The sequence below is a fragment of the Impatiens glandulifera genome, chromosome 1 (assembly GCF_907164915.1).
Source record: "Impatiens glandulifera chromosome 1, dImpGla2.1, whole genome shotgun sequence".
NCBI classification, from domain to species: domain Eukaryota; kingdom Viridiplantae; phylum Streptophyta; class Magnoliopsida; order Ericales; family Balsaminaceae; genus Impatiens; species Impatiens glandulifera.
The window spans coordinates 129,877,792-129,897,615 of NC_061862.1; the positions used below are offsets into that span (position 1 = coordinate 129,877,792).

General features: G+C 32.1%; 2 protein-coding genes across 3 annotated transcripts; both read left to right on the top strand.

Annotated features, from left to right (window-relative positions):
- The first annotated feature begins 1,435 nt into the window (after window positions 1–1,435).
- On the top strand, window positions 1,436–10,256 carry LOC124919769 (guanylate-binding protein 4-like). 2 transcript variants are annotated; one of them, XM_047460098.1, is made up of 18 exons: window positions 1,436–1,799; window positions 3,121–3,223; window positions 3,937–4,006; window positions 4,113–4,151; window positions 4,234–4,351; window positions 4,444–4,501; window positions 5,436–5,500; window positions 5,653–5,659; window positions 5,738–5,798; window positions 6,634–6,693; window positions 6,790–6,809; window positions 6,908–6,973; window positions 7,213–7,380; window positions 7,712–7,969; window positions 8,507–8,719; window positions 9,020–9,291; window positions 9,676–9,811; window positions 9,879–10,256. In XM_047460098.1, exons 1-17 carry the CDS (start codon window positions 1,711–1,713, stop codon window positions 9,809–9,811), a joined length of 1,803 nt encoding a protein of 600 aa, XP_047316054.1. In that variant the 5' UTR covers window positions 1,436–1,710; the 3' UTR covers window positions 9,879–10,256. The 2 variants fall into 2 exon arrangements, with proteins under 2 accessions (XP_047316054.1, XP_047316053.1); XM_047460097.1 differs by having other exon boundaries at window positions 1,437–1,799; window positions 9,676–10,256.
- A 2,895-nt stretch (window positions 10,257–13,151) lies between these two features.
- Window positions 13,152–19,824, top strand: LOC124930632 (tryptophan synthase alpha chain-like). The gene is made up of 8 exons (XM_047470964.1): window positions 13,152–13,423; window positions 13,669–13,815; window positions 13,919–13,984; window positions 14,687–14,795; window positions 15,780–15,856; window positions 18,937–19,014; window positions 19,093–19,170; window positions 19,372–19,824. The coding sequence occupies exons 1-8, from the start codon at window positions 13,223–13,225 to the stop codon at window positions 19,564–19,566; spliced, it is 951 nt and encodes a 316-aa protein (XP_047326920.1). The 5' UTR covers window positions 13,152–13,222; the 3' UTR covers window positions 19,567–19,824.

Sequence of the window (19,824 nt, forward strand, 5' to 3'; positions counted from 1 at the left end):
AATTTACAACTCGAAATTTATTGGATAAACTTACAGAATTTCAAGATAGACAATTGTTGATATTGAAGATGTTCAATTTATAAGTAAATTTTTTAAGATGATCTTGAAGAGAGTAGTTATGAAAAAACTCATTTTCAAAATCATGTCAATGGAAAAATTAGCTGAATTTGGAAATAGACAGAAAAAAGAACTTCTTCAAATACAAGACCATCTTCAAGAACAATATTAACTGCCCAGGTTTACTTTTCACTTTATTCTCAAATTTGATCTGTATTATAAATATGATCTTTGAAAGTAATTTCATGTTCCAAATGAACAAAATCCTTCTAAATTCTCCAAATCAAGATTAAAAATCCGGTCAATCTACTCCAAATCCAAATCAGTAACAATATCATATCACATTATGCTACATTTAAAATAAAATGGAGAAACCAAAAAAATGTATCAAAACAGAAAAAAAATATCAAAATATTACAATATACATTGTTCTTAATACCAATCGCTACGTTTGCTAGCTAATTGCACAATTTTTACTAGTATAACATAAAAAAAATCCACACAATAAAACGTTACATTTCAAATTTGGCAACAAGAACGACGAGATCAGCTCAGGTGGATGACGGATTTCGTCTCACCGTACGAAGGAGGTCAAAGAGAAGGGAGAGAAGTGGCGGGCGCGAGAACGATAGAGAATCGAGACGGGTTATTGACGGTGTGTGAGGGGTTAAACGACGAAGGTTGTTGACAGAGAGAAAAAGTTTTTTGAGTGTTAAATGGTGGAGGGGAAACGGAGTAGATGGAGACGAAAAATCCTAAAAACATTTGTCACGTCATTCCCTCAATATTACCGACAACATTTAACACTCTCTATCATTTCCATTCTCTATCATTTCCATTTTTAATAGGGTATTAATGTGACGTATCAAGCTCATTCGTTTATTCAAACAAACACTCGAAAAAGACATTAGTCATTCAAATTACATCTAATCAAACATTATTTCACACCCCTCTCATTCACCGTATCACTTAACTTATCAACTAAAATATCTTATATTATAAATTATTATTATTGATTTAGTATTATATATTTTAAATCTTTTTATTAGAAAAAAAATCTAACCTTTTCAAAATTATCATAACCATTACCATTTTTCACTTCCTAAGTTTTTTTAAAATCTCAAATTCAACTAGGCTCTTAAATTAGTCTTATATAAGTGATTTGATGAATCAAGTCAGATATTTTATCAATTTAATAAAAGGAAAACAAGAATTGTAAAAGATATATTATTTTTAATTGAAATGATAACATATTTATTTTTTAAACCTATTTCCATTTGAAATATATCATTTTCAGACACAATGAGATGTCTGGTGATTTTACCATAATGTCCTCCTTAATTTCCCCCGATTTCAGTTGCAGAATCGTTCTTCTCCCCCCGTTCACCTGTTCCCCAGATCACCGTAATCCCTTTTCTCTCTCTAAAATCTCCATTTCTTCGTTCCATAAACCTTTGGAAGTCAACTTTCCTTCCTTTGAAGACGCGAATCTCCTTCCTTTCTCCTTAGTCCTCTTATTGAGGCCTCCTCTTCCGCGTCGCCGTGTTGGGGGGAAATCAACTCCAACATTCGCCTTTCATCGATGTCTTCATAAACGATCTCAATCTTCTACCTCATTTGTAAGATAATCGGTTATATTCATCCGTTTGCAAAATGGCATTTTCTCAATGGGTTTTGATTCTACCCATGTTTATTTGCCTTTTGGCATCTGGGTCATTGTCGATGGAAGATTTTCGAAGAGCGTAAGTAATTTCTTCAGTGCATGTCCCCAATTTCTTTCGTTTTTTCTTATTAAATTCCTCTTAATTCGTGCTTTACTGGGTCATTAATGGGTTTTATACTAGTTTATGGTTAAGGTCTTTTTATTAGTATGTGCATGATATGGGCTATCCATTATTTCCTTTGAGCCTCTATGAAGAAATTTGAATATGTGATTCTGTAAGATAATCCTAGGAGGTTCTATGTCGGATTTATGATTTTATTTCACCTGTTTAGTGTACTGTTTGTTATAGATCGCAATTCTTGTTGTTGGAACCCAACTGGTAGTCTGGTAAAGCACAGACTTTAAAAAAAAGGGTGACTTCTTTTGTTTCATTCAATGGCACCAAAACCAGTATATAGTTGTAAGACAATTTCCAAAAGTTTACGAGTATTTAGTATTTAAGAAGTACATTTGAAATGATGGTGAGCTTTTCTTAGAAAACGAACTGACTGATTTGGGCACCAACTTGGTTATTCTCCAAGTTCAAATCAGGTCAGTTCAAGATTTTAGCTGCTCCTTTATTCAAATTGCTGTTACTAAGAATTTAAGTTGCAGAATTGGTCAGTTTGTTGGGTTGTTTTAGATTGAATTAATCTGCAATCGATATGTGGTTATCCAAATATCATAATATGATGACTCTTACCTCCTATTTCTATTCAATCATGAAATCCAATCTGGAATCCGTCACAATGAGGAAAGCTTACAATCTGTCTCACTCAAAGTTAGCAAGGGTGTTTTCTCAAAAAAAAAAATGTTAGCAAGGGTGGAGACTCTTGAACTATTACTCTCAGCAAAGTTTAATAATATCAATCTTCCAATTGTGTGACAGGAATAGGAAATTAGTTATAGTAACATTTAGTAGTTGCAGCTATTTTGTTAATGTGATCAGAATAAGGAAACTATTTTTGGTTCTTACTCACAAAGAATTTTAAATAGTTATCTGGTGCTTCTGGATAGATTTATGTTTTCCTGCTCCTATTTGATATTGTTCATGTCTCTCTTTTTGTTTTGGGAAACAGCTTAATGCCATTTATTAAATTAAATCCCAAAGTTCCCTTACAAGAGAGTTTTGAAAGGAAGGTGAAAACACAACCGTTTTCACACAAACACAATCAACAAAGCGAAATGAAATATCTCACTCAAATTTGAAATCTAATCTAAAAAGCATAAAGCTTTAACTTGTCATGTAACATAAGATATTGTTCATGCCTTGCTGTCATCTTAAACTGTCCCCTCTCAACTTATGGATTTACAGTGATTTGTGCTTATCATTTTGTAATATCTCATTTTGCCTTATCTAGATTCCCTATTGTGGAACCTGATCCTGGCCATACAAAGCTTCGTATTTCAATGGAAGGGTTGGAGGCCATTGAGAGAATTACCACACCCATTGCTGCTGTTGCTGTAAGCTTCAAATTTGTTTAAATGTTTAGTTCAATTGCTCAAATATTGATAAAATTGTATTAAAATTATCTTCTTCACATGTAAATATCTTTGATTTGTATCAAGTGTAATGCACAAGGGTGAGATTATTGCAACTCTACTTGTATCTGTAAAGAGGGATGTATTTATCACTTATTGCAGAAGTAGATATTTAGCCAAGATACTAAGTGAAATGGATAATTTTTATAGTGTGCTGAAACTCTAGGAATGGAAGTTTCTTGCATTAAGTAATTGGAAGAATTTTATGCGAGTTGACAAATAGTGATCCTCTATCTGAAAGAAACAATCACTGATTTTCTAATAAGTGCAAGTTAGACAATATTGATATGTTAGTCCTTTAAGGTTTTTTACCTACCCAAGGCAACTCAAGTGGAAGGAGTCTGTGAACTTGAGAGGTGAGGTCTCAAGTTGATTCCTACTGAAAGCACCTTGATTGAAACGGGGGGTCATGGCAGTAGGATGTTGTGCTAGCCTCCTCCAAGGAAAAAATTATGATCTAAAAAAAATAGTCCTTATGGTTTTCTAGAGAGCCCAAAGGCCCTATGTTATTTTTTGTTTGTCTTGGTGTTTTTATCAGCTTAACTCTCCATACCCTGTTTTCCATGTCATTCACCCATGAAACTGCTGCCTGATGCTTCTCTTATTTTCTTATCACTGTTATCTTATTGTTCTAGGTTATTGGTCCATATCGTTCAGGAAAATCTTTTCTGCTGAATCAACTTCTCTCTCTTTCCTGTTATGAAGGTGACATCTATACTATTGTTCATTTAGTAGATTCTGAGCGCATATATGCTACTAAGATCCTGTAAAAGCTGTCCCTCTAAAGATCCTGAGCTTTATCGTCTTGCAGGATTTGGTGTTGGGCACATGCGTGACACAAAAACAAAAGGTACGACATGAATATCAACACATTGAAGATGAAATCAGTGTATGCATTATTAGTTATTTTAATGTTTATATATTCATTACAGGAATTTGGGTGTGGGGTGCTCCAATGGAATTGGAATTTGAGGGAGAAAAAACTTCAGTTTTCTTCCTTGATACAGAGGGGTTTGAAAGTATTGGGAAATCAAATGTATATGATGATCGGTACTCTCTAAGTTTCTTGATTATCCCCATTTGTTGTCTTAAGGCAGTGTGAATATATATGCTGATTCTGTTTCATGATTACTGTTTAACAGGATATTTGCTCTGGCAACAGTGTTGAGTTCTGTCCTCGTTTATAATCTGCCTGAAACGGTTTGTTGCTTTCTTAACATCCAAAGGATTCTGAAAAAAATTCAATATGTACTCAAGACAAAAAAGTGGAGCAAGCTGTTTTGATCATTTTTTCTCATGTTTATTATGATAAAGAAAACTCTTCATTTGTTATGTTTGCCAAAATCACAATATGTTTGCTAAAATCACAATGGTCTAAAATATTTTATGATTCTGATAAAAATATAATTTGATCATGATTGAGAAAAAAATATCTATTTCAAATGAAGCAACAAAATCACACCATAATAGCCGTATGTATTCATGATCATTATCCCAAAAAAAGTTTATACAAAACGAAAAAATGACTTTCATGTTTAACTATGGCGATTTTTCCAATGAGACAAAATACTAGTTTCCAAATAGGCTTGTTGTTATACGTATTCTGTCAATTTAATACTTTTTTTTCTAGCAGTTGATGTGGAGTGTGGGAAACGTTAAGAACTTGTGTGGTATTGTTTTTACTGACAATGATACATCTTAATCCAAATGAGAATCTAATAATCTATGATATAATTTCTTCACATTGAGATGTTATTGTTGAAGACTCAGGATCTGCTTGAAGCTAAAATGACTGATTTAACACATTTAAGGAGCCAGCTTTATGTATTCACATTAGATGGATCCTTTAAATGGCTACCAAAGGAAACATCCATGTCCTTCAGACCTCAATGTCTTGGTCCAGATGGCTTACTCTTTTTATACTAAATGATAGATTTTCTATATTTCTAAGGCAAAAGGTAGCCACCTATGTCCCCAAAACTTTGAAGGATATATGGCTTGTGAACAAAGCAATTGAGTCAGCCATATCCTCTTGACTTTTCGTACTCACTTGGGTTACTTCTTCTTTGATTTATAGTTCAGTAAGGTGTTCTTTAAGTGCAAACTGACACTTGTACTCTGTCTTTCTTGTTAGATTCGTGAGGCAGATATTTTTCGATTGTCATTTGCTGTTGAGCTTGCAGAAGAGTTCTATGGAAGGTATGTGAGTTTGCCATGATCCTAGAATTTTCAGATTTCCTTTATATTGTTTGGATTGAAGCGACATTTTTATTTGTAAATGATTCTTATGCCTACTTTTTGTACTAACACTGAGTTGTTGTGTGGTGTCGCCTCAACTATTGCTGCTGTAGAGTGAAGGTACTCTTCTATCTATTTATTTCTTCACATCATTTTAAGGATTGTATGCTGAGTTTTGTTTTCTTGACACTTGTTTAGGGGAAAGATGTTGCCTTTGAACCTGCTAAACTGTTGTGGCTTATACAACGCGATTTTCTTCGTAAGTTTGTGTATTCCTTGAAAAACACATTTTGCACTAGACTGTGAGGAGGATCTAATCTACCTGACTCATATAAACTGACAAATACCCTCCAAGTTGAAGTGTTTTAGTTGGGGTTCCATAGTGTATAATGAGCCGATTTGAAAACTATTATTTTATCTCTTGGAGAATCGCCAAAAGTAAAAATTGGAAGTAATTTTTTTTTCGTGTAATTTTTGTCACTTCATTTGGTATACAAATTATTATTATTTCTTTTTTGAAAAAGGTATACAAATTATTTTTATCGATCATAATCCAAATTATAATGTAATTTTTTGCTACATTTGGTACAAAATATATCTTCTGGATCATGAACTTTTAGATGACTGATTTTTTGCGAACATGACAAATGTGGATTTTTCATATCATGATTAACATGAAAAAACTTGGGTAATAAAACAGCCCGGTAAGTTAAGTGTAGCAAACCAATGTTTGCTTCAATTCTTTGAATGACGCTGGTGATTGATTAATGCTCATAATGTTTTTATCATCTTGCAGAAGGGAAATCTGTACAAGAAATGGTAGATATTTTTATTGATCATAATCCAAATTATAATGTAATTTTTTGCTACATTTGGTATAAAATATTTCTTCTGGATCATGATAAAATTAACTTTTAGATGACTGATTTTTGGTGAACATGACAAATGTAGATTTTTCATATCATGATTAACATGAAAAAACTTGGGTAATAAAACAGCCCGATAAGTTAAGTGTAGCAAAACAATGTTTGGTTCAAATCTTTGAATGACGCTCGTGATTGATTAATGCTCATAATGTTTTTATCATCTTGCAGAAGGGAAATCTGTACAAGAGATGGTAGATGAAGCTCTTAGGCATGTCCCAAATTCAAATGGTTAGCTGTTCTCTTTATATGAAATTCTCTTTCCTCAAGTATTTGCAGAATAAGATTTTATTTAGAGTTTTTATTTTATTTTTTTATAAATGGCAGGTGACAGAAACATTGATCAGGTGAAGCTCCATTATATTTTACATTTCAACTAGTTTTAGTTTTAATTCAAGCCTGTCTTTAATCTATTTCTTTTCTTTTAAATTATGTATGTAATCAGGTCAACCAGATACGGGATTCATTGGCTATCATGGGTGACAACAGCACAGCTTTTAGTTTACCTCAAGTATGAATTTTCCTAATTGTATTCTCCATTTCTTAGTCTTTATTGATTCCAAAAGATGTAGTTTCTCACAATATTTGCTGGTAAAGAGTTTTTCCTATATGCAGATTTTAGATTTGTGAACTAATTAGGCCAAGCCTAAGCTAGTTTTTGAACTTCTAACCATTATTAGGAGAGAAAAGCTTCTCATTTAGACCTTTTCTCTGGGGATAATCTGATGGTTATATTTAACTTTATAACAGCCTCATCTACAACGTACAAAGCTTTGTGATATGAAGGATGGTGAACTTGACCCTAGTTATGTTAAGAAGAGAGAAGAATTGAAGAAACTCGTTACTTCTTCTATACGTCCAAAAATTGTGCAGGGAAAACATCTTAATGGAAAGGAGTTTGTTTCTTTTCTGAAGCAGGTAAATTTTAAATTCTTATATTTTATTTGATGCATGTAATCTTTGTGAATCAGTGAAATTACAGAGCTGACTCATAAGTGATCATACTGCAGCACTTTATGAACCATTTTCTATTCATTTTTTCAGCATTGTTATTATGATTAAACATCTGTTATAAAATGATTGAGAAAGCTGTAGTCTGATATCTGCAACAATAATTGGTTTCACTAGATATGTTGATTTTTAGTAGAATTTGATAGTTAACATGAAATTGAGTTACAAAATTCATTAATGGTTACAATGATGTTAATCATTGGGAAACTGTCTTCATCAAAGCATGTTACTGCTACAGATTCTTGAGGCTTTGAATAAAGGAGAGATTCCATCAACGGGCTCACTTGTGGAGGTCTTCAACAAGGATATTACGGAGCGATGTCTGAAGTTTTACAGTGATCAAATGGGTAACCTGAAATTACCCCTTCCAGAGAAATATCTGGAAAAAGATCATCAAGAAAATAGAGGAGAAGCCATGAAAATGTTTGATGAACAACATTTTGGCCGAAATCATGCAAAGAAATCTGTTGAGAAGCTGGACGAAGAAATCGAGAAGGTATCCATTTAGCTCTGGATTAAATATTGAATTTATTATATTCATATTCACAAACTATGAGATGTGCATAAATTAGGTTCATAATGATAATGTACTGAATAACACACATAATCTAAATAATTAAGTATTGATTGACTTAATTGTGTTTGATAACTTTATCTAAACTCAATTATTTAGATTCAGATCAAATTAAGCTAAAATATCTGGCTTAATTGCGTAAGATATAAATGACTTAACTTGTTAATATAGTAAGAGCGTACAAAATAAAACTAAAAGTCCGGTCAAATAATCAAATTAAGTTACTATAATGGTAAAATAGTCTTTAAGTATTGTCCAGACATTATTTTCAAATTTTATCAAATCAAGAACTCATATTTTTATTTGGTTTATTAAACATTTATTTTATCAAGAACATTTATCTGTATCTCAAAACGAATAGAGAAACATAAACAATAAGCTTTATTTTTAGTGGTGTTGTATTTCTGGGAAAGGATTGTAATTTGCAAAATTTAAAACTAATATGGGATGCACTCACAGGTCCACAAGAATTTTGTATTGGCAAATGAATACCAGTCCTCAAGATTGTGTGAATCATTGTATACCAAATGCGAAGATACGATGGATCAACTTCAAATCCTTAGACTTCCTTCCATGGCAAAATTTAACGCAGGCTTTCTCCAGTGCAATCAGAGCTTTGAGAGTGAGTGTGTCGGGCCTTTGAAAAACAGTTACGAAAATCGGATGATGAAGGTTCTTTCTCTTCCAGCACTACCTATTTTCTTTATTATTTGTTTAATATCTACATTGTCCAGCTATTGATTTAATTTGATACAATTTTTCAACAGTTTTTCTTTTAATTTCTTTATAACTTCAGAATTTGAGAAAATTCTTTTAAATGGTGGTATGCAGCTCAAGTTCCAAAAAAGATTTAGGGTAGCATATTTTATATGATTAGACTAAAAAATAAATAAATTGTATGTGATGCTTTTCTTCACATGCTCCTGTATGGTCTGTTTTAAGAGCATATGTTGTTGATTTGTTTTTTTTCAGATGTTGGACAAGTCGAAATCTTTGTTTATTAAGGAATACAATCACCGACTTTTCAACTGGTTGGTGACATTCTCGCTGGTTATGGTTGTGATAGGGCGGTTCCTAATAAAGTTTATTTTGCTTGAAATTGGAGCATGGATACTCTTTATATTCTTGGAGACATATACAAGGTTGTTCTGGTCGCCAGAATCACTTTATTACAATTCAGTTTGGCATGTTATTGTAACAACATGGGAAACACTTGTTTACAGCCCCATCCTTGATTTGGACAGGTAAGAACAAATAATTCCACTCTTGGCCCCTTCATTATTGTTATGTTTTTTTTAAAGAAGAAGAAACAAAAGTATTATACTGATTGATGTCGGGTTTATTTGGAAAAAAATTGCTTGATGAAAAATTAAATTATTGGGGTTATATGGTTAAATGACTAAAATATCCATATTTAAAATGTTATAAAAAAAACAAAGGGTAATTTGGTTTATGATTTGATTGATGAAGTGATTTGATGATAGGATACAAAATTCAAATAACCCTTCATCAAACAAGGCCTTAAAATCTCAGAGGCAAATTGGCAATCTTGTAATTGATACATACTTAAAGAAGAAGACTTGTGCCTTATGAACATTATACATACTCCTCCAATTTCTTTCATACAGGTGGGCCATTCCAATTGGTGTGGTTTTATCTGTGTTTGCTCTTTATTGGAGGTGTTTTGGAAGAAGGAAACCTGGGCAGCATTGGCTTTTGCCTATGTACAACAACAATCAGAAGGATCGTCGAAGATCAGAATAGGTGGTAACAAACAACCCATCATTCCATTATTTAGTTGCACATTAGACGAGTTTTTTTTTTCATTTAGATGTCAAGCATACGCCATGGCCCATAAGCTGAATGTTGTGTACCCATAAGAAAACCTCAAAGTGGAGAGTGGGTTGAAGAAAGGTTGGCGAAGATATTTTGTTGTACAATCAAATGGAATATATTGTTCAAGGATGGAATCAAATACTTAGAACATGTTCAGGAAGATCTCATTAACTGATGTGAAAGCAGTGTTTAGTTGTTGGTTCATAGTTTCTTTTGTTCGATTCTTTTCTTTCTTTCTTTCATCTTTTGTTTTGTTTTGTTTTGTTTGATCTAATTGTAACAATATATGGTTAGTGGGGATATCAGGCCTATGTTAATTATTGAATGCAAGGAATTCTGAAATGGTAATGGAGTCTTGTTATATTTGTTCTTATGTGCACATTTCAATATTTATCCATTATTTATGCTTAAAACTTTTGTTTTGGTGTCTTAGATGCCTTTTCTTTTTGTTGGTTCTTATTTTACAATCATAGTGCATACTTGAGGCCCTTTGGTTTAAAATAGGGACAAAAAGCCATATGATTCCTATGAAGAAAACTGAGGACCATATACAAAGAGTTCTTTATTATTTTGATCAACAAGATATTACCTAAGCTTTCTCACTTATTAATGAAAACCTGATTCTGCTCAAGTCAAATTTGGTAAAAAAGAACATTTAATCTTTTTCTTGATTTTGGGAGCTTTTAATAAAAACATGTAATTATTCCTCTTATCATGCATCTCATTAATCTATTCTAGCTAACTTGGTCTTAATTAAGAGGTATTTTTACTATTTCAAGAGTGATATTTTCTTATCGTCTTTCACTATATTACGCTCAAACTTGAATAGTTTTCATTAAATGGGGTTTAAACTTTGAGTTGTGATATATGTAGATTGAATTTTCACAATTTTAGTCATTTGAAACTTTCTTACAAATGTAAATGTATGTCGTCTTCTTATTTTGATGTATTATTTTCTTTTTCTTAATTAATTTATTACATATAAATAAAATATATCAATTATCTTTTTTTCGATTTTTTTTTTAACTCTTCTCACATATTATATATTTTTTAAGGCATTTAAACCGCGTTAAAAAAATTAGAATGTGTATATTTAAAAAATATATTTAATTTAAAACACAAATATGTTCAAATTTGATAAACTGTAATTAAAAAGTTATGTCATATCAAAACCTATTTATCTTTGAATATTCTCAAATCTTTCTTCATATCACACATTTTTTAGTCACTTAAATCACTTTCGACAAATTAGAATGCGTTCAAAACGCTTTTAAATAAAATTTTGTTTACAAACTTGACAAGTTAGTTAGAAAAATGAAAATGATATGTTAGAATAAGAAGTAAACTTCAAATAACAAAAATTGTGATAATTTGATCTTTACATGATATAATTTAAACTTCGAGCCTAATTTGATAAAAAAAAAATTAAAATTAAAATTAAGTTTAGAGAATAATTGCAATTGAGGGTTATAACATTTATATATAATCTATATACATTTACTTGCCTTCAGTATGTGGGTAATTGAAATATTAAATTATTATATATAATATAAAATGATTAATTTTAAAATTAAATTATCATCTCTCTATTGTCATTTGAAAGGTTAAATAAAGGGAAGAAGTGATCCGAGATCTTCTGCTACCGAATGGGTGTTCCCTGTTGAATTTAACCAAGCTTTGGTTAAAGTCCTCATAGCTGACATCTCCTATCACCCACCTATCATTATCAATTTTAAAGCGAAATTTCTTAGGCCTCCCAAATTCAAGGTTTTCTGGACAAATAAGAAACATTTAAAATTGTTGTCAAAATTAATGAAAGAAACAAACATGGGGATCCCCACCATTTTATCTCAATTCTAAGCTCAAATCATGTTTCTAATTTAAAAAAAAAATGGAATTGTTTCTCTGACAATTTCGAAAATAAATTGAATATAGATACAAAACAATTCCATTCTATAATTCATACGTTTAAATAAGTTAATTTTACAAATATATATGTTTAAAGAAAATTAATATTTATAATTTATTTTATATACACAATCACATACATAAGAACAACTTAACTTTTTTTTCTAAAATAAAATAGAATCTTATAATGTTATTCACAATTTTAGGGAGTACATATATATGAATTATCTCTATTTTATAATTACTTTTTATTTTATTACAATACTTAGCAAATATTGGTCTATTTTCTTACCAGATTTATATATAATAACTTTTAAAAGAAATGGCTACAAGATATTGAATAATTAAAGTTAAATAAAATAATAATGTTAGATTTAAAGAATTTACTGTTAAACATTTAAAAGTTAATAAATCAAAATCATAAAAACGTTTAAATCATTTTTAAAGATCCAATAAGGCAACTATCATAGGAGTCAGTTCACAAATCACGACTGCTTCTTGCTATACTAGCCTTGATTTGAATAAGTAAAAGTAGACCCAAATTGACTCAAAAACATCTTGACTATTTCAAAATTATATTTATAATAAATAAGATGATGGGTTATTTTAAAAAAATTGTAAATTAAAGTAATTTAAGTGAAATATTAAGTCTTCATTCTTATTTAAAACGTTTTAAGTTGAATTGAATTATGATTTATTACTATATATATGATTATGTTCGGGGCGGAATTCATCTATCCCAAAAAAATATATATTATTTTACAGTACAATTGTTACATTATTCCTTAAAATTGGTAAGTTTTAATACATTATTTTTATATTATCTAATTTAAAAAAAGGACAAAATTTACATTTATTTACTCTTAATTTATTCATAATTTTTTTGTTATTTTTTTAAACCCACTTCAAATGTTTTTCAAGCCCACTCTAACTCAGATTTTTAGATTCGTCTCCCAAATTATATTATTGTCTTATACATTTTAAATATATATATTTTTTGAATTATGATATTAAAATTTTATTTAATAAAAAATAATTATATAAGATTATTTGAGTTAAATTATTAAAATATATATTTTTTTATATTTAAAATGTATAAAACAATAGTTTAAGTGATAAAAATATGTGGATAATAGACTAAAATTTATATGATGGATTCTTCCTTAAAACTTATTTAAATTAAAGTGATGGAATGCTTATGGAATTCTTGGTATATTTTTTAAAATAAAATATATATTTTTTTCATTAATTAATTAAATAATTAAGAAAAATATATAAAGAGTTTATTTGAAAACAATGAAATAATCAAGATCAAACAAGCTTATTCCCTAATTGGGTGAGGTCGACCTACTAGTAGAGTGCTATAAAGAGCTTGAGCGCTTGATAGAGAGTGTCTGTTTGTGACCTTCAGAGAGAAAGATAGAGATTTTCATGGCAGGATCTGCGCTCAATCTGAAAGCCACTTCATTCTTTCTCTCAAAACCTGCTGACCCACGTCGTCACTCCCTCTTCTTACCTCGAATCTCTATTTCTACCAACAAATCTTCCAAGCCGGTAATGGCCACTCTCAATGCTGCACCAACTGTCCGTTCCCTCTCCGGTACTTTCGACCGGTTGAGATCACAGGGAAAAGTATGTATCATCTTCGTTCTGTTTCTTAGCCTGTAGGTTTACTTTAATGATTCTTGTTTCCTTCTGTACTTATCTTCTCATGAAGTAGCTAAATGGGTTTTACTGGTCGTATTGTTTTACTACTATTCTTGTGGGTATTCTGATATAAGTAGATTGAAGCTGAAATTGCTTCTTTAATATAAAGGAATATGAGTGTATGTGACTATATATTGTGATATGAGCTATTGCAATAACTTTGACAACAGGTGGCATTTATTCCATATATTACTGCTGGTGATCCTGATCTTTCGACAACAGCAGAAGCACTTAAAATCCTTGATTCTTGTGGGTCAGATATAATTGAATTGGGTGTTCCATACTCTGACCCTTTGGCAGATGGTCCGGTTATACAGGTGATACAGAGGTCTCCTTCATTTCTTTTTTTATGAACTACTAGTATTTTCCAAAGGCAGTGTGTAATTTGAGTTAATCTTATAAAATCTGTACGATTTATAGGCTGCTGCTACTCGTGCATTGGCAAGAGGGACAAATTTCAATTCAATAATTTCAATGCTGAAAGAGGTAGAAGAAGTTCTACCACTACTTTCTTTTCTTACAGTCTCTCTTCCCCACTTTGCTTGAAAAGAGAAAGAGAAAGAGAAAGAGAAACCTACTTTAATTTTTGAAAAAAATAATGAGGTTACTTGGATGTACCATTTCTTATTTTTCACTGGGAAAATGATCTAACTATCTTACTGCATTAGTTATATCTATAAATACTGCATCATTATTGTAGATTTAAGGAGACCCCATTTGGAAACACTTGGGTTTTTGTATCTGAGTCTATTTCCAGATTTTAATACAAAAATTAGTTTTTGAAATTATGTTTTGCTAATTTAGTTTCCAAATGTTTTTGTATTTGGAAACGAAACAAGATACAAAAACAGTAAGTGTTTGGATCCAAATGCACATTATGTTTCTTCATGACAAAAAAAAGAATTACATGTGCAAATTGTTTCACAATTTGATCACTTTTTCTGCTATATTTTGTGTGTACGATTGACCATATACATGCCAAAGATTGTTTTAAGCTTAAATCTGAACATGGTTGGGGCAATATGCTGACGGTAGTTAGTTGTTTTTGACATGGGCATTATGTTTGAATGCTATTTATACTCACCTAATGTTGATAAAGATTTATCAATTTACCGGCATAGCATAACTGTATCATTAATTTTTTGCCCAACATGCACTTATTATGTATGTATATCTTTACTGAAACAGGTCGTGCCACAATTATCATGCCCAGTTGCATTGTTTACGTATTACAACCCCATACTTAAGCGTGGTATTGGGAAATTCATGGAAACTGTTAAAGACGTTGGTGTACATGGTAATATTAACTAGAAAATGTTGGTCTTTTAAAATTCTTATTTGTTCCTCCTTTACTATTTAAATTTATGAAAACGTTAAAGTCACATGTGAATGCAATTCCTTATACTATAGTGTGCCAGATACTTTTGGTGGTAAGTGATTTTGATTTATTTCCTATATTGACAGACTCAAAGCCTCTTTGATCAAGTATTGATGAAGTAAGATAAATGGTTTGGAAAATTATATTGTTGTTCTCGTTGTTTAGAATTTTGAAAAGCAAGTAGATTTCTTCGTATAATTGAATTCATTAAGTGTTACAGGAGTCTTACAATTTATAGGTAAAATTAGAAGACACTAACTAATGATAAAACAACTATCTAGATAGGCATAAATAAGCTTTTCTTGTGAAAAAACCCACCTTCAACCACTTAGAAAGTTAGAGTAAATTCTTGGAAAGGAAATGGATTTAGAATGAGCCTAGTTTGATATTTCCACACCCCCCCTCAAGCTAGGTGGCAAATTCCTGCCTAAATGAGAAGATTTGAAAAATCTTGATTCAACGAAAAAAGAGTGGCTTTGGAGACAACCGTGAGGGTTGATGTCAAAATCCTCACATAGTGGAGTCCTGGAGTGTGCAAAATAGAGACCGCTTAAATGACATAGCCGACGCTAAAAGTTTATGAGACGACAATGATTGTATGCGAGGTGACCCCATAACTTCAGCTGTTAAAAATGAAATTGGCTATGAGAGTTTGGGCTGGATCAATTTGAGATACCGTACATCCAAATGAGATGCCTAAATGATATATGACCCAAAGAGTCATTTGTAAGCTAGTTTTCTTCTAGGGGAACGTGAAAAATCAAACTGGATTTCTTTTTCTTTTCTGATTTTTTTTCCGATCATTTTGCTTTATATGTCTTTATAACCTACATAACAATATCTTAAACTCCTTCCTTAATGCTTGATTCTTTGCTTATTTGTCTTCAAAAAGTTTATTTTCAGGACTTGTGGTCCCTGATGTTCCTTTGGAGGAGGCAAGTCTCTTGAGACAGGAGGCTGTTAAGAATAATATTGAACTGGTTGGTCTTTATCCTCCTTTTCTAATCCTCTTTTCCTGAGATTATCTGCCTCAGTGATACACATTTGTCCCAACTAATATCTTCTAAAAAGAAGTGAATTGAGTTTTAGGAGTTTGTAGGGATAATTTTAGATTAATAGATGTAGCTAATTAGATTTAAGGTTATATTTTAGATGAAGACTAAGATTAGTATTTTCATAAGATTATTCTCGTAAGCCTATAGATAGGCCTTATCATCTACAACTAAAACCATTAAAGTCTATAGTTCTGTCACAATTCAAATTAAATTATAGATGGGGTTAGAAGTTAAGAAACAACTTGAACTAAGAGGTTGAGGTCTCAGTTTTGATCCTCACTAAGAACATCTTGATTGAAGTGGGGATCAATAGTGTGCTAGCCTCCTCTAAGAAAAAAAGACCATGGTTTAAAAAAGAACTTAGGGTTTAGAGGTCAAGAGACAATCCATTCAAAGATTCATTACATTACATAATCATTCATTCTATTCATACTAGCTGTAAGCTCTATTATTTATAGCCTTAAGGGGTATAGGTGGCCTCCTAATTTTAATAACCCAAACTACTAAAATATTCATGTTAACAACTTGCTTCATCTCAGTGGTTGATCAACCATCATTAATTGATGTGTATCATAGCCTTTTTATTTACAAAACCTTGTCCTCAAGGTTTGGAAGGGACGTTACCATTGTGTAGCCTCTCGTTTGGCTTCCATCATTTATGAAACAAAATACCACTTTATGTGGTTTCCTTTGTTGTCCTTGTAGAAGCACAAGTGTCCTATATGAGAAATGGTCCATGTGTATCCTTGTAATAAGGAAGTCCCAGTGTTTAAGATGGACTAATGCAAGGGTTTTCTTAAGTGTGGGTTATTAGCTTCACTATTACACCCATATAAGTTAGAAAGCATGTGGACTAAAATGTGATTGGGGAATCAACATGATCACTATCATCGACCATCTTGTGAAATAAATGTGTTGATGGAGTTACAAATGTATCATATTTGTTGCGAAATAAGAGCTTTCAAACCCAGTTTTGACCAAGATAACCAATCAATTGCCCTAAATCATACAAGTTGCGGAGTTGGAGAGATTGTAGAAGAAGAAAGAATGTAGTCACAAGAATTTATAGTGGTTCGACAAGAATGTCTACATCCACTTTCCAAGACATAGCTTAGGTCTCTCCACTAATACAACCGAAACTATACAAAACACTTAACTCCAAGAAAGAAGAATCTCAGGTGTTTTCTAGCTCTCGGTATTCCAGTGTTTTCTCTACTCAACAAAAGTATTATCATGTGCAGCCTAATGAGTACTTAGCCCCTTATTTATAGAGTATAGGGGTCCAAGTCTCATCACATTTGGCTTGAGTATTGAGCGATGGAAAGACCAAAAAGTGTTTCCAAATAGCCTTTGTTTGAAATCCAATTCAACCGGAGAATCATCAATATAATAAGATATTTGTTACTACATACATTAAGGAGCAGTATTTAAAAAAAAAAATGAATTGACTCATATATATGGAAAAGGGAATGAAAATCACTCTAGTTTCATGGAAGTTTGACTATTTGTGTAGGCAATAGGGAATTCGATTCTATCACACCTCCAAAATACTCAAAACAGTTCCTAGGCCCGCAACATATCTTCTTTGAGAGCCCCTTCCCTTCTCGTTTGTCACCAGAGCGGGAAAGCCTAGGACAAATCGGAACGAGGAGCTTTATGTTTATGGTTCAAAATTATTCTTGTTTCCGAGGCAATCAGTCGAAAAAAGGAAAGCCTGCCTACTTTTGACGAAAAATGGCTGATCTTTGAATAGGAAAAATAGTGGTTCTGCATGGTCTCAAATGAATTGGCTTAATAAAAAAAGACATTCTTCTGTGGAATATCTATCTCGTGTCTGGTACTGCATAGTTCCACTCTGCAAGAACTCCGAACCATCATAAATGATCCACTTGTCCCAAATGACCTAGACCAACAGTGAAATTCCAATTCGTTGGGCCTTTCAATCCGTAGAAAGCCTAAGGGCGCCATTTTCTAGGAGCCGAAACTGTGATTGAAGAAATCCTTTTTTATCTGTTGCGGGTCATGGACTCCTTCTCTTCCCCCTTCTTCAATATCATGCCTTCAAATTTCTTTCTTAGTCCTCAAGGTCATCACGAGCCAACTTAACAAATTCTGACTTTAGCCCTCTAGTTAGTGTTACTATTTTCTCTAACTTGCTGTCTAATTCGAGCAAATTCTTCGATGGACACACATGATCTGTTCTCGAGAAATGGGACTGAAAGTGGTTCTGCATGTCCTCCCAAGTGATAAGCTTCTAAATGAGCTTGACTCAAACCAGAAGTGATGCGATAAGTTAACTAAAAGTGGAGACCTGACCAGTTTGGAACCTAGTATTAATCACATATGGCTCATTTAAGCCATAATTAAAAGTATGTGGGCTTTGGTGATTCTGGCTATTTGCTTGACCCTGTAGTTCAAACCTTGTTTAATACTTTTGGTCAAGGACTTGAAACAAAGGATTCTCCCTAAGGCTTGAGAATTTATTAGTCCTAGAGGTGCTAGTGTCCTTCCTGTAAACTGGTAGGTAGCATGTCTAGGGGATGAGCCCGAATAAGAGATTGCACTTTATCGTGTCATTTGTCTACTTCACTCTTGTGGGAGTGTATGATTCCTATTATGAGGAGGATTAGCATTTTAGTACCAAATGAAATAAAAAAGCACAATATAATCTGAATAATGATCCAAAAAATCACAATATAATCTACTTCACGATCTAAAAAATAACGAAAAAAAACTTTCAATTGTAACATGAATTTTTAATGGGATTGTGAATGTGACAATGTAGCAGTTATGCTTGAATTTTTGGGGGTGGTTTTATGTGTATAGTATTAGCTTAAGAGTTGGTTGGATATTTTACTTCTATGGGTTTCCCTTCTTTTTGCTGTAATGTTTTAACTGGAGATTAACTTCATTATGTCTTTATTTTTGGTGGGAAATTAGTTTGTAAGATAGTTTCATGGTTTTGGTGAGTGTTTTGCTGAACTTCTTCATCTTGGTTTACTTAGGTCCTTTTGACAACACCTACTACACCTACTGAGAGAATGAAAGCCATTGTTGAAGCTTCAGAAGGATTTGTGTATCTGGTATGCCATCTTTTTTCTTCCTTTAATATGTTTGCTTCTCATACTCTTCACATTTAAAAGAAGAAACTTCCTTTGCAGGTGAGTGCAGTTGGAGTGACGGGAGCTCGCGCATCTGTTAGTTCACAAGTTCAAAACCTCCTTCAAGACATTAAAAAGGTTTGCCTTCCACATCTCTCACTATTCCTAACACTCAATTGAATTAATTTAGCTCAAGATTTATTTATTCAGAAAAAATGAAGATTTATAAAAACACATCTATTATTAAATGTGTCTACTATTGCATTTCTCTTTACATACATGCAATTGGAACTATGCTTTTTCCTTTGTTTTTTTAAGAAATTAGTGGTCGGTTTGCAGGCAACAAAAAAGCCGGTGGCTGTTGGGTTTGGGATATCGAACCCAGAGCATGTGAAGCAGATGGCTGAGTGGGGAGCTGATGGTGTGATCGTGGGGAGTGCAATGGTGAAGATTCTTGGTGAAGCAAAATCCCCACAAGATGGATTAAAAGCATTAGAAGAATTCACCAAATCACTCAAAGCTCCACTTCTTTGATCTATTATTATGCTTTTCTTTCACTCTGCAATATCTATATCTGTTTTAAGAGGGATCTGGAGTTCTATTTGTTAAAAAAAAGAAGAAATAATTCAATTAGAGGTGAATTGTATAATCAGATATAAAGTCTCTATACTATAGAGTACAAATTGATATTAGTCAATTGATCACCCCTAGTTTGTACTTCCAAATTTATTAATGTTGTAATGAACACATTTTTTTTTCTTCAAATATAAACAGTTTGAAACTATTGATGTA

Bases quoted from the DNA above. Each gene is read 5' to 3' on its own strand.
- LOC124930632 (XM_047470964.1), top strand. From the start codon at position 13,223: ATGGCAGGATCTGCGCTCAATCTGAAAGCCACTTCATTCTTTCTCTCA. The intron at 13,424-13,668 runs GTATGTATCATC...CTTTGACAACAG, and splicing joins GGTTGAGATCACAGGGAAAA to GTGGCATTTATTCCATATAT. The intron at 13,816-13,918 runs GTGATACAGAGG...TACGATTTATAG, and splicing joins CAGATGGTCCGGTTATACAG to GCTGCTGCTACTCGTGCATT.
- LOC124919769 (XM_047460098.1), top strand. From the start codon at position 1,711: ATGGCATTTTCTCAATGGGTTTTGATTCTACCCATGTTTATTTGCCTT. The intron at 4,007-4,112 runs GTGACATCTATA...ATCGTCTTGCAG, and splicing joins CTCTCTTTCCTGTTATGAAG to GATTTGGTGTTGGGCACATG. The intron at 4,352-4,443 runs GTACTCTCTAAG...ACTGTTTAACAG, and splicing joins TCAAATGTATATGATGATCG to GATATTTGCTCTGGCAACAG.